The sequence below is a fragment of the Delphinapterus leucas genome, chromosome 2 (assembly GCF_059928025.1).
Source record: "Delphinapterus leucas isolate spDelLeu-1000000601 "Yukka" chromosome 2, BTC_Dleu_Yukka2, whole genome shotgun sequence".
Classification (NCBI taxonomy): domain Eukaryota; kingdom Metazoa; phylum Chordata; class Mammalia; order Artiodactyla; family Monodontidae; genus Delphinapterus; species Delphinapterus leucas.
The window spans coordinates 61,661,743-61,674,475 of NC_143130.1; the positions used below are offsets into that span (position 1 = coordinate 61,661,743).

The 12,733-nt window shown below is 39.0% G+C and overlaps 2 protein-coding genes across 4 annotated transcripts in view; both read left to right on the forward strand.

Annotated features, from left to right (window-relative positions):
- Window positions 1-3,493, forward strand: part of UBE2Q2 (ubiquitin conjugating enzyme E2 Q2) — a 71,355-nt gene extending 67,862 nt beyond the window's left edge. For 2 of the 3 annotated variants that reach the window (XM_089906947.1, XM_089906946.1), the window contains one exon: window positions 84-1,834. In XM_089906947.1, coding sequence (XP_089763073.1) covers window positions 84-175 — 92 coding nt within the window. In that variant the 3' untranslated portion in view covers window positions 176-1,834. The other variant, XM_022580143.3, reaches the window with a different exon arrangement.
- A 2,308-nt stretch (window positions 3,494-5,801) lies between these two features.
- The window catches only part of FBXO22 (F-box protein 22), a 30,553-nt gene continuing 23,621 nt past the window's right edge, over window positions 5,802-12,733 (forward strand). Inside the window, exons 1-2 of the mRNA XM_022580141.3 lie at window positions 5,802-5,962; window positions 6,334-6,472. Coding sequence (XP_022435849.2) covers window positions 5,802-5,962; window positions 6,334-6,472 — 300 coding nt within the window. The remainder of the gene's footprint in view (window positions 5,963-6,333; window positions 6,473-12,733) is intronic.

Genomic DNA, 12,733 nt, shown 5'->3' on the forward strand with positions numbered 1-12,733 from the left:
TTTATGAAATTTTACATAATGTACTGTTGATATTTATCATGTTTTATTCTTCTGTTTTTGCTTTAATTTCTTACAAAGTACAGCCACTACAGTGAAAAAGTTTAACCTGAGGATACACACACAGTGTTTCATTCAAAATCTTTGTATCCTAAATACTTGGCCTGCGAACCTCTGAGTCAGAGTCAAGATTTTTGAGTAGATTGAGGAATGGATCACTTTACTCACTTGAAATGTATGGTATTGGGATAGGAATTGAGTTAAAGGCAACTCTAAAGGTGGAGTTCTTGCTGTTAATACTGAGTAAATGCAATCAGGATCATGAACCACTTTCTGAAACATCTTCAGACTACTTAATGCTTTTTGACAATTGTACACATTTATTATTCAAGTAAAAAAGTACTGATTTCAGTTTATACATAAGAATATTTGAGTTGTAAATTTTAAAAAAATATTAAAATATCTTTCAAAACTTTATTGGCCTTTTAAAATTTTGCTTATTTTCACAATGCATGTTTGGAGCTTTTGTCTCTAATAGTGAGGCAATAAACAAGTAGACCTGGAATCAGGAGACCTATTATCAAGTGGCATTTGTGTCACCCATTAGCTAATGGGTAATTAGTCCCATTACTGCTCAGCCTCAGTTTCCTCATCTCTAAAATTGGCATGATGTCTGTCTTGCCGAACATGAGGAAAAAGCAAGTAGTGTGTACGCACAGCATTTTATAACCAAGTGCTGATATTCGTGGTAGCTGGGGTAGTGAAACTGATGCTTTTTTGTGCAGAGTAAGTAAATTGATAGGAAGTAGTTTTCTTCAAGAGTATTTACAGTAAAGTGTTCTTTACTTTGCTAGAATGTGGTAGTTTGTGGCTTAGGATTTGTGTTTTGTCTGTGCTCACTTTTATTTTAATGAGAGAGCAAACTTGCCACTTTTGCAGTGACTGCTTACTTCTGAAAGAGTAGTATTCAGAACAATTTTCAAGCTTCTGAAGAGGGAAATGATAAAAAACTTGAGGACAAAGCTGGGTTTTCATAATAATAATCTCCAGCACCCTAAATTAACAGACCCAAAGACTCCTGTATGCTACTTCATTAACCACGTGGATGCTTCACAAATCTTGGTATATTCATACTGTTCCAATGGCAATTTCGTACCAAGCAATACTTAATCTCATTTGCCTTTTTAGAGAGAGCTTATATTTTTGTTGAGCTTAGAAACATATTTTTTTCTTATGTCTTATTTTTTGTTAAATTAGATGTTGTAGTCAGCATTCAAAAATGTTTATGGAAACTGTATTTGAGAAAGTGTGGGTGTGTGTATAATTAGCTATGGTGAAAGAGCGATAGATTCAGGTTCAGGAGATGGCTTCTGGTATCTTCTGCTAAATCTGATCTTGGGCTTACTTAATCAGTGCACCTGCTGAGATGGCATCCTCACTGGTAAAATGACATCACTGCCTGATGACAGTCCAAGTTCCTCTTATTCTAAAATACCAGGATTTTGTTTGGGGGATAGCTATTTTCAGTGTGGTTTCCTTTCAAATACCGAATTGAAATGAAATATAAAACCTAGCTTGTTGCCTAATATTTCCACACTGTTCTCTTTTGGTAGAAATGCCATTAATATAGAGATCTTATATTGAAAACTCAAGTACAGTTTATTCATAGAAAATAACTTTATATTGTGAACATAAATATCAAAGTGCTATGTTACCAACCCAAGTAGGCTTACAGAGGAAAATTATGAGTAGAGAAAGTATCTAACCTTGGTAAAATGCCATTGCTCTTAGTTGGTTTAAGAATTAAAATATTTTAACTGTTTTTTCCCCCATTCTTTTTCAGGCTGGTACACCCCTCCAAAGGAAGATGGCTAAATGTGTTGACTTTTGTATGTTTGGACCAATGTTGCTTTAAAGAGAATCTTTCCAACATGCAGACACAAGCTTTGAGTGCCCCTATAACAGCAGTACCGAAGATGTTAGCTAATAGATATTTTAGTGGATAATCTGTCAACTGATCCAGTATAAGTTACAGCCTTTCCATTTTTCTCATTTTAGGTATCTTGGACTGAGCAGTGGGGCCTTTACTATATTTTTCCTGATAAATACACATACTGGCCACTCCTTATCTCTTTCTTTGAAAGGTGAAATGTGTTAAGCAGACAAGTCAGCATCAGGTTACTGAAGTTGCAACTTGAGGGCAACTTTCCCATTTTGAGCTCATGTGTTATGAGGATTTGCAATATATTGTTCCATTTAAAGCCAATAAAAATTCAATTGATGTTTAATATTGGTTTAGAAAATTTAAGATGTTCTAAATCACAGTAGCTTTTTCAGGTTAAAACCATTTTATGATATTGCCAAAATAATGACAGGAAACATACTTATTAAACTGTTAAAGTTTTTTTATTTTTTATGGCTATGAAGATCTGAATTGTTTTTCCAAGATTTGCTCTTTAGTAAGTTGTACTTTTTAGGCAAAGCAAAGCAAGGCTGTGCCAATTCAGGCTTGTAAGTAGTCATTTCCACTGGGGCATCAGAGTCTTGCTGGGCTGAATCTGCTTCTTGTTGGTTCAATATTTACTATGAAGAAGAGCTTGAAGTATAGAGCTTGAAGTTATTTTAAATACTAAGTCATTTTACGTTTCCATTTTATTAACGGGATGTTGCAATCAGTTGTAAACTAATAAACTTATAAAGTGATTGGCACAAAGATTCTTTGAACAAAAACTGCACAGCTAAGTACAAAAAGTATCTAATTTGGAGACCTAAAGTTTTTGCTATAGTCATAACAATGGCTTTTACATTGAAAGACTAATAGGAACTCTACATATATTAATTCTTTTATAAAACCTGACTTAAATCAGTGTACTCTCCATTTTATTGCCTTACCAGAATCAGTCCTGTTGGGTTGGTAGTAGATTTTTTTATATACCCAAATTTGATTTAAAAGTAAACTCTAGTTATTAAGCACTTTTAAAAAGAAATCCAGAAGCACATTTTTTTCTGCACAAACCAATTACAAAGTTCAAAAGTGTTTCTTATGCTTTGAGACTCAGTTTTTAACTTTGTAAACCACATCTGAGAGACTTGGCACTTCTGCATTATTGTGTTTAATTTCCTTTTATTTTATTTTTTTTCTATTTTGGTTAAGAAGACAGTAGAAAAAGATTTTCTGGCATTCTTGTTCACTTGGTTACATTTGTATAAAGTTATGATTGCCAGTTGCTCAGATAAGTGAAAAGGAAGAATTCTTTAAAGCATTAAAGTTCCTTAAACCTAAGGCTAAATCTTGAATACGTTATTGAATTCTTTAATATCCTGATGGCTAGCAGATTGACAGCTGCACATTCGGCATGCTTTGTTTGTTTGGTTTTTTTTTTTGGTTTTTGGTTTTTTTGGGACTTTATTTTTCATTGCAGATTTATTTGGCAATGTACAGTAAATTTTGTAAACTTGCATCAAGTTTATGAATAAAGAACCATTTAAAAAGTAACTTTGTCACTTTTCCCTCATAAAAGATAGTCTTTGCTTCAAGTTTCTACAGGCTGTTGGGTTTCTGGAATAGGATTATATATGGTGGGATGCGGTGAGGAGAGGCTTGAGGGGAAGAGAGGCAGATTGATTTCACAAGAGAAAGCTAGAGAATCCAGAATTGGTGTGTATAGACTTGGCATACTCAGGGCTTCCTCAACCTATTCCTTCTCCCACACTCATTTTTTAATATAAATTCAAGTGCTACTTTCTTTATGGCTGTCCCTAGTTCTCCAAGTTACAGTAATCTGCTCCCTCTTTAGTATACCCATAGCCTCTTACACAATTGTCAGTTTATCTCGCATACAAGAAATCCAGAGGTAGGAAAATTCTAGGCATGGTACCTCTGCTGCTTTGAGATTTTTCCATGTTGGTTTCATCTTTGGATAGACTGTTGTCTTGGATGTGCAGCCACCTTAATCCATCCAGAGGTAGATAATGGTCCTGTTGTCTAGTGTCTCCTTAGGAAGTGAGGAGTTCTTTAGAAGTCCCCCCCACCCCCAAAGCATTATTGCCTCTCACTTTTCCTTGGCTACAACTCGGGCCTGTGTCTACCCCTAAACTAATGGCTGGTGAAAAGAATGAGACCTTCATGATTAATATGGACCAGTGGTTCTCAAGTTATGATTTGGAGAAAGCTGGAGGCTCCTGAGACCCATCTAGGAGGTTTTTAAGGTCAAAACAATTCTCTTAACACTAAAGCATTATTTGCTATTTTCACTCTCATTCTCTCACAAGTGTACAGTGGAGTTTTCCAGAGGCTATGTGATGTGATAGATGTGATATTGCAACAGATTGAATTCAGAAGCAGATCAAGCTGTCTTCTATTAAGCCAGAAATTAGAGGTTTGCAAGATGTAAAGATGCTACACTTATTCAATATTGGAGGGGGAGAGTGGTGGAGATTTGGTAAAGTTATTTTTTCATAAGTTATTTTGTTTATGTGTCATAAATTTTAAGTGAATTAATATTACAATGTTTTAATTTAAAAAAAATAAAATTTATTTATTTTTGGCTGCGTTGGGTCCTCGTTGCTGCATGCGGGCTTTCTTTTAGTTGCGGCGAGCGGGGGCTACTCTTTGTTGCAGTCCGCGGACTTCTTGTTGCGGTGGCTTCTCGTTGAGGAGCACCAGCTCTAGAAGCGTGGGCTTCAGTAGTTGTGGCTGGCAGGCTCTAGAGCACAGGCTCAGTAGTTGTGGCACGGGCTTAGTTGCTCCAAGGCGTGTGGGATCTTCCTGGACCAGGGCTCGAACCCGTGTCCCCTGCATTGGCAGGCGGGTTCTTAACCACTGCGCCACCAGGGAAGCCCCCAGTGTTTTAATTTTTAATATGGTAAATATAGTCATAACCCATCTAAAGAAGCTCTTTAGTGTTGCCAATATTTAAGATTGTGAAGCAGTCCTGAGGCCAGAATGTTTGAGACCAGCTTGTTTAGACCAACCAAATATACCAGTCAAGAGCTGGGCATCAGATCAGGCCCTTGTTAGCCAGGAAGGGGCAAGAGGAATAGATGTTAGCTGGGGATACAGCAGTATCTGCTGTGCTTACATTCCTTCTATCTGTGATTCTCAAGCTGGGCTTGCATCACGGGAAAGCTTAAATCACAGTAAAGCTAAAACTACGACTGCTGGGCCCCACCCCCAAGTGCTTAAGTAGGCCTGGGGTGAGGACCGAGAATACGCCAAACAGAATTTTTCAGGTGAATCTGATGCTACTAGCAGGGAACTAGTGTTTGGGGGCGTGCTTTCATAGCAATGGTAGGTGCTCTTTAAGCCGTTGAACACATTCAGCACTTGAGGGCTGCACGGTGTTGAATAAAGATGGTGATTTTCACAGTTTATTAAAGCAGATACTGCCAGTTCAAAAATTGGACTCATGCTGTTAACAGGCATTGGGACTGTGAAGACCCATTATTTAGTCTGTGCCTTCCAGAACTCATGAATTAGAGAAAGACCTGTACCGACAAAGAAAATACCGCTGCAAGTGCAGTGAGAGGCACAGAAGGAGGTGGATGTGGTTCGACTGTGGAAAGCCTCCTGGAAAGTTACGGGAGGATTACAGGACGCGTGGCTACCACCTCCAAGAACCTGCCGCCGCTCCCAGACCAGCGCCGGAAACGCTTTGGCTTGGAGTCACGTGGGCGCCTCCTCAGCGGCACCACCTCCCCTGACCGGCCGGAAGTGGCGCGCGCGCCTGCTCAGTACGCGCGCGGCCCGGCCTACGCCGCTCCCTCGGAGCCGCCGTACTGCTTCCCCGTCGGGTTGGTGAGGCATGGAGCCGGTGGGCGGTGGCGGTGGCGGTGGCGGTGGCGGTGATCGCCGCGGCTTCTCCCCCGCAGACCCGCGAAGCACCTTCGTGTTGAGTAACCTAGCGGAGGTGGTGGAGCGTGTCCTCACCTTCCTGCCCGCCAAGGCGTTGCTGCGGGTGGCCGGGTGAGGGGAGAGGAGGCGGGAAGCTTACCTCGGGACTTGCCTGGGCTGGCGGGGTGGGCGGATACCGTCGGGACCCAGGGATGACCCGGGCTCCCTATCCCTATCCCTACCCCTGCCCCAGGTGGTGGCCCCATAAGCTAGGTACCCCGGCCGTAGTGCTCCCGTGGACCTTTCCCAGAGGAGCCAGGTTTTCTCTGCCCCCGGCTCTCCCTCCGACCCGGCGCCCGACGCCTCCCCCTCCCGGGGACTTTGGATCCCGCAGGAATCTCCTGCAGCTGCGCTAATGGGTGGTGGGGGCCGGTGGTTTGTGAGCCGCGGGAGAGAGAGAAGTGAACGTCCGTTCACAGCCCTTTGTGCGTTTGCGTCCCCAGCGTGTGTCGCTTATGGAGGGAGTGTGTGCGCAGAGTGTTGCGGACCCATCGGAGTGTGACCTGGATCTCCGCGCGCTTGGCGATTGCCGGCCACCTGGAGGAGCATTGCTTGGTCCGCGTGGTAGCTGAAAAGCTTGAGGTAAGGTGTTGTGTACAGTCCTTTGCAGGGTTGGTGGGTCAGTCGTTGAGAACTAAATGCAACAATTTTGTATATGACGTTACTTTTTGTAATCTAGGCAGGTTTTTCTCGTGACATGAAAAGATTTTGTAAACATCAGTTTTAATGACTATATTGTAAGGATGTACCATGGCTGCTTTGACCGTTCTTCACGTATTGGGCACTTTATGTATCCAGATTGCCACTGTTATGAAAATGCTGTTTAGAACCATACTTTTACCTGCTTTCCTTGTCACTGTTTTGCAGGGGTGGTAACTGAAGGCTCTCTATTGCATAGTGTCACATAAAAATGCCAAGGACCAATACTGAAACCCCAAAATTTCAATCCCTGGTCCTGTTTAAAATTATATGTTTAGTATAATCTAAATTATTAAAAGCAAAAAAGGAAGAACAGAAAAGAAATAAGCCAAAATGCTAGCAACAGTTTCCTTTGGGGGTAGAAGTGTGTGTGTGTGTGTGTGTGTGTGTGTGTACACTGTGTTTTTAAAAACTTTTGTTTCTTTTCCTTCAGATTTTTACCACTGCAAGTATTATTTTTATTTAGCTTTAAAAGTTTATATATTGCAATGGCTGTTAAAGCCAGGCAGACATAGGTGTGAACCCAGCTTTGGCACATACTACTAGCTGTGTGATTTTGAAAATGTTACCTAAACTCTCTGAGCCTGTAAAATGAAAAGAAAATAATGCCGTTTACACTCTTACAGAGTTGTAAGGATTAAATAATGAAAAGTTAACCCATGTAACATTACCTACAGTGCCAGGAATATAATGTTTTCAATAATTGAAAGTATTATTCTCTATTAATATCATTACTAAAATTCATATACTAATACCCTTAAAGAAATTTATACATTGTAGAAAACTCTAGTGTGGAGACAAAAACATGAAAACCTTGTCCAAATCATTCATGCTCTTTTTCTTTGTGTTTGCCAGATTATCTAGTAGACATGATACTTCATAGCCATAAAGAAAGTTGATTTAGCATTTTTACTAGAAATATTTTAAAATCCACTGAAAATTTTATAAGACATCTTGTCATTTGGAACTTCTTTAAATGAGGTTCTAGTTGTCTTCTATTTTGCTTTGAGAACATTTCATGTTGATGATTGCCACTGTCACTTCTAGTGAGACTTGGGAAGGAAAATTCAGCAGTTGCTTCTCAGTACGTACCAGAAAAGAGAATCATAAAACCTCAGGGTTAGACTTCAGGGTTAGACTTCCAAACTTTAAGAATAGGAAACCCAGGGCCTAAGCACTTCCAGGGGTTATTCTGCTGGTTTATGGCAGAGTCAGCACTAACACCTAAATCTCTTAAATTCTCTCTCCTTTACTCACTATACCCAGCATCACGAACTCAAATGACTCCAGAGTTAGGTAACTCACAGTGGGTGGATGACTCAGTGTGACATCATAAAAAGTGATAGGGCTATGGCAGACCAGATAGTGCTTTCTTCTCCTTGGCCCCAGTCAAGGGGAATGCAGTCTAATAAGTGTTGCCAGAATGTCTACTTTTTCAAAATAAATCCACATTTTATATAAATGTTTTGTGGGAATTTTAAATGTTGGCAACCGAAATACGTGTGTGTGTCTGTCTGTCTGTCTGCTTTGTTTTCTTCGGGAAAATTATTTTACAATTTAAGTATGCTTGACTTACATCACTAAGTTAGTTCCAGATGTACAATATAGTGATTTAATATTTCTATACATTACAGAATGATCACCATAAGTCTAGTTCTCCTCTGTCACCATACAGAGTTATTATAATATTGATTATATTCCCCATGCTGTACATTTCATCCCTGGGACTCATGTATTTTGTAACAGGGAGGTTGTACCTCTTAATCTCCCTTACCTGTTTTAGTCATCCCCCAACTTCCCTCCCCAATGACAACCACCTGTTTATTCTCTATCTATGATTGTTTCTGACTTGTTACATTTGTTCATTTGTTTTGTTTTTTTAGATTCCACATATAAGTTAAATCATATGATATTTGCCTTTCTCTGACTTATTTTACTTAGCCTAATACCCTCTAGGTCCAACTGTATTGTCACAAATGGCAAGATTTCATTCTTTTTTTATGGCTGAGTAATATCACATTGTAGGTATACCACATCTTTATCCATTCATCTATTTGTGGGCACTTAGGTTGCTTCTGTATCTTGGCTATTGTAAATAATGCTGCAGTGCATATATCTATTCAAATTAGTGTTTTTGTTTGTTTTCTTTTTCCTCCCAGAAAAATACCCAGAGGTGGTATTGCTGGTCATATGGTAGTTCTGTTTTTAATTTTCTGAGGAACTTTCATACTGTTTTCTACAGTTGGCTATATCATTTTACATTCCCATCAACGATGCATGAAGTTACCTTTTCTCTGCATCCTTGCCGACACTTATTGTTTCTTCTCTTTGATAGTACCTATTCTGACTAGTATGAGGTGGTATCTTGTTATGGTTTTGATTTGCACTTCTCTGATGATTAGTGATGTTGAACATCTTTTCATGTGTCTGTTGCTTGTCTGTAAGTCTTCTTTGGAGTCTGTGCAGGTTCTCTGCCTTTTTTTATATATAAATAATTTTTATTGGAGTATGGTTGCTTTACTCTGCCTATTTATTAATTGTGTTGTTTGTTTTTTTGGATAAGTTATCTGAGTTCTTTGTAGATTTTGGATATTAACCCCCATAAGAGATATATATTGTTTGCAAATATCTTCTCCCATTCAGTAGGCTGCCTTTTGATTTTGTTGATAGTTTCTTTCACTGTGCAAAAGCTTTTTAGTTTGATATAGTCCCATTTGTTTATTTTTGCTTTTGTTTCCCTTGCCTGAGAACACATATCCAAAAAATATTGTGAAGACTCATGTCAAAGAGTGTACTGCCTATGTTTTCTTCTAGTAATTTTATGGTTTTAGGTCTTACATTTAAGTCTTTAATGCCTTTTGAGTTTATTTTTGTGTACAGTGTGAGAAAGTAGTCTAGTTTGATTCTTCTGCATGTAGCTCTTCAGTTTTCCCAACACCATTTATTGAAGAGGCTGTCTTTTCCCCATTGTATATTCTTGCCTCCTTCATCATAGGTGAATTGACTATGTAAGTGTGGGTTTATTTCTGGACTCTATTCTGTTACATTGATCTATGTGTCTGTTTTTGTGCCAGTACCACAGTGTTTTGATTACTGTAGTATAGTTTGAAATCATGGAACGTGACACCTCCAGCCTTGTTCTTTTTTCTCAAGGTTGTTTTGGCTATTCCGGGTCCTTTGTGTTTCCATACAAATTTTAGAATTATTTGTTGTAGTTTTATGAAAATGCCTTTTGGTATTTTCATAGGGATTGCATTGAACCTATAGTATGTTGGGGCATATGGTCATTTTCACAATATTAATTCTTCAGTTGATGACCACAGCATATCTTTCCATTTGTGTCATCTTCCGTTTCTTTCATCAGTGTCTTATGATTTCCTGAGTACAGACCTTTTACCTCCTTGGTTATTTTATCCCTAGGGTTTTTTTTTTTAATTATTTTCTTTATTTTTTTGGCTGCGTTGGGTCTTAGTTGAGGCACATGGGATCTTCGTTGAGGCATGGAGGATCTTTCATTGTGGCACACGGTCTCTTCATTACAGCGCTTGGGCTTCTCTCTAGTTGTGGTGGGTGGGCTCTGTAGTTTGCGGCATGTGGGCTCACTCATTGAGGTGCGTGAGCGCAATAGTTGTGGTGTGCGGGCTTAGTTGCCCTGCGGCATGTGGGATCTTAATTCCCCAAACAGGGATCGAACCCACGTTCCCTGTGTTGGAAGGCGGATTCTTTACCACTGGACCACCAGGGAAGTCCCTTTTATTATTTTTTTAATATCTATTATTTAGGCTGTGGCATGTGGGATCTTTGTTGCTGCGTGTGGGATCATTTTAATTGCGGCATGTGGGATCTTTAGTTGCAGCATGCAGGATCTTTAGTTGCAGCATGCTGGCTCTTTTAGTTGGGGCATGTGGGATCTAGCTCCCTGACCAGGGATTGAACCCGGGCCCCCTGCATTGGGAGCATGGAGTCTTAACCACTGGACCACCAGGGAAGTCCCAGTTCTTTTTGATGTAAATGATGTTTTCTTAATTTCTCTTTCTGATAGTTCTTTGTTAGTGTATAGAAACACAACAGATTTCTGTATATTAATTTTGTATCCTGAAACTTTACTGAATTCAGTTAATAGCTCTAATATTTTTTTGGTAGTTTCTTTAGGGTATTCTATATATAGTATTATGTTATCTGCAAACAGTGAGAGCTTTACTTCTTCCTTTCCAATTTGGATTCCATTTATTTCTTTTTCTTGTCTGATTGCCATGGCTAGAACTTGCAATACTATGTTGAATGAAAGTGGCAAGAGTGGGCATCCTTGTCTTGTTCCTAATCTTAGAGGAAATGTTTTCTTTCAGCTTTTCACTATTTAGTATGGTGTCTATTTAGTATGATGTTAGCTGTGAGTTTGTCATATGTGGCCTTTATTATGTAGAGGTATGTTTCCTCTATATCCACTTTCTGGAGTTATTATCATAAATGGATATTGAATTTTGTCAAAAACTTTTTCTTCATTTATTGAGATGATCATATTTTTATTCTTAAGTTTGTTCATGTGGTGTATTACATGGATTGACTTGCAGATATTGAACCATCCTTACATCCCTGGGATAAATTCCACTTGATCATGGTGTATAATTCTTTTAATGTATTATTGAATTTGGTGTGCTTATACTTTGTTGAGGAGTTTTGCATCTATGTTCATCAGGGGTATTGGCTTGTAATTTTCCTTTTTTGTGGTGTCTTTATCTGGTTTGGTACAGGGTGATGCCTCATAAGAATGAGTTTGGAAGCATTTCTTCCTCTTCTTTTTTTTGGAATAATTTGAGAAGGATAGGTGTTAACTCTAAATGTTTGGTAGAATTCACCCGTGAAGCTCCATGATCCTGAACTTTTGTTTGGGAGTTTTTAAACTACTGATTCAGTTTCAGTGTTGCTAATTGGTCTGTTCATATTTCCTGTTTCTTTCTGATTCAGTCTTAGGATATTATATGTTGCTAGAAATTTATCCCTTTCTTCTAGGTTGTCCATTTTATTGGCATGTAATTGGTTTTTTTTTTTTTTTTTTTTTGTGGTACATGGGCCTCTCACTGTTGTGGCCTCTCCCGTTGGCGGAGCACAGGCTCAGCGGCCATGGCTCATGGGCCCAGCCGCTCTGCGGCATGTGGGATCTTCCCTGACCGGGGCACGAACCTGTGTCCCCTGCATCAGCAGGCAGACTCTCAACCACTGCGCCACCAGGGAAGCCCATGGCATGTAATTGTTGATAGTAATCTCTTCACATCTTTTGTATTTTTGTGATGTCAGTTATAACATCTCCTTGATCATTTTATTTTACTGATTTCAGCTCTCTTTTTCTTGATGAGCCTGGCTAAAGGTTTACCTAAATTTTGTTTTATCTTTTCACCGAACCGGCTCTTAGTTTCTTTGCTCTTTCCTGTTGTTTTACTGTCTCTATTTCATTTATTTCTGCTCTGAGCTTCATGATTTCTTCTAACTGGGTTTGTGTGTTCTTTTTCTAGTTCCTTTAGGTATAAGGTTAGGTTTTGTACTGAGATTTTTCTTGTATTCTGAGGTAGGCTTGCATTGCTATAAACTTACCTCTTAGAACTGCTTTTGCTGCATCCCACAGATTTTGGATCGTGTTTCCATATTCATTTGTCACCAGGTATATTTTTCTTGTTACCAGGTATTTGATTTCTTCAGTTACCCTTTGGTTACTTAGTCACATATTGTTTGGCCCACCAGTGTTTTCTTTTCTTGTGGTTAATTTCTAGTCTCATAGTGTTGTGGTCAGAAAAGATGCTGGATGTGATTTCAGTCTTCTTAAATTTATCGAGACTTGTTCTGTGGCCTAGAATATTATCTACCCTAGAGAGTGTTTGATGTGCACTTGAAAATAATGTGTATTCTGCTGCTTTTGGATGGAATGTTCTATATGTTATAGCTATTAAGTCCGTCTATCGTAATGTATTATTTAAGGCCAGTGTTTCCTTGTTGATATTCTCTCTGAATGATCTGTCCATTGATGTAAGTGGGGTGTTAAAGTCCCCTACTATTATTTTGTTACTGGGACTTTCTCCCTTTGTTTCTATTTGGTTTATGTATTTAGGTGTTCCCTTTTTGGGTGCATATATATTTACAATTGTTTTATCT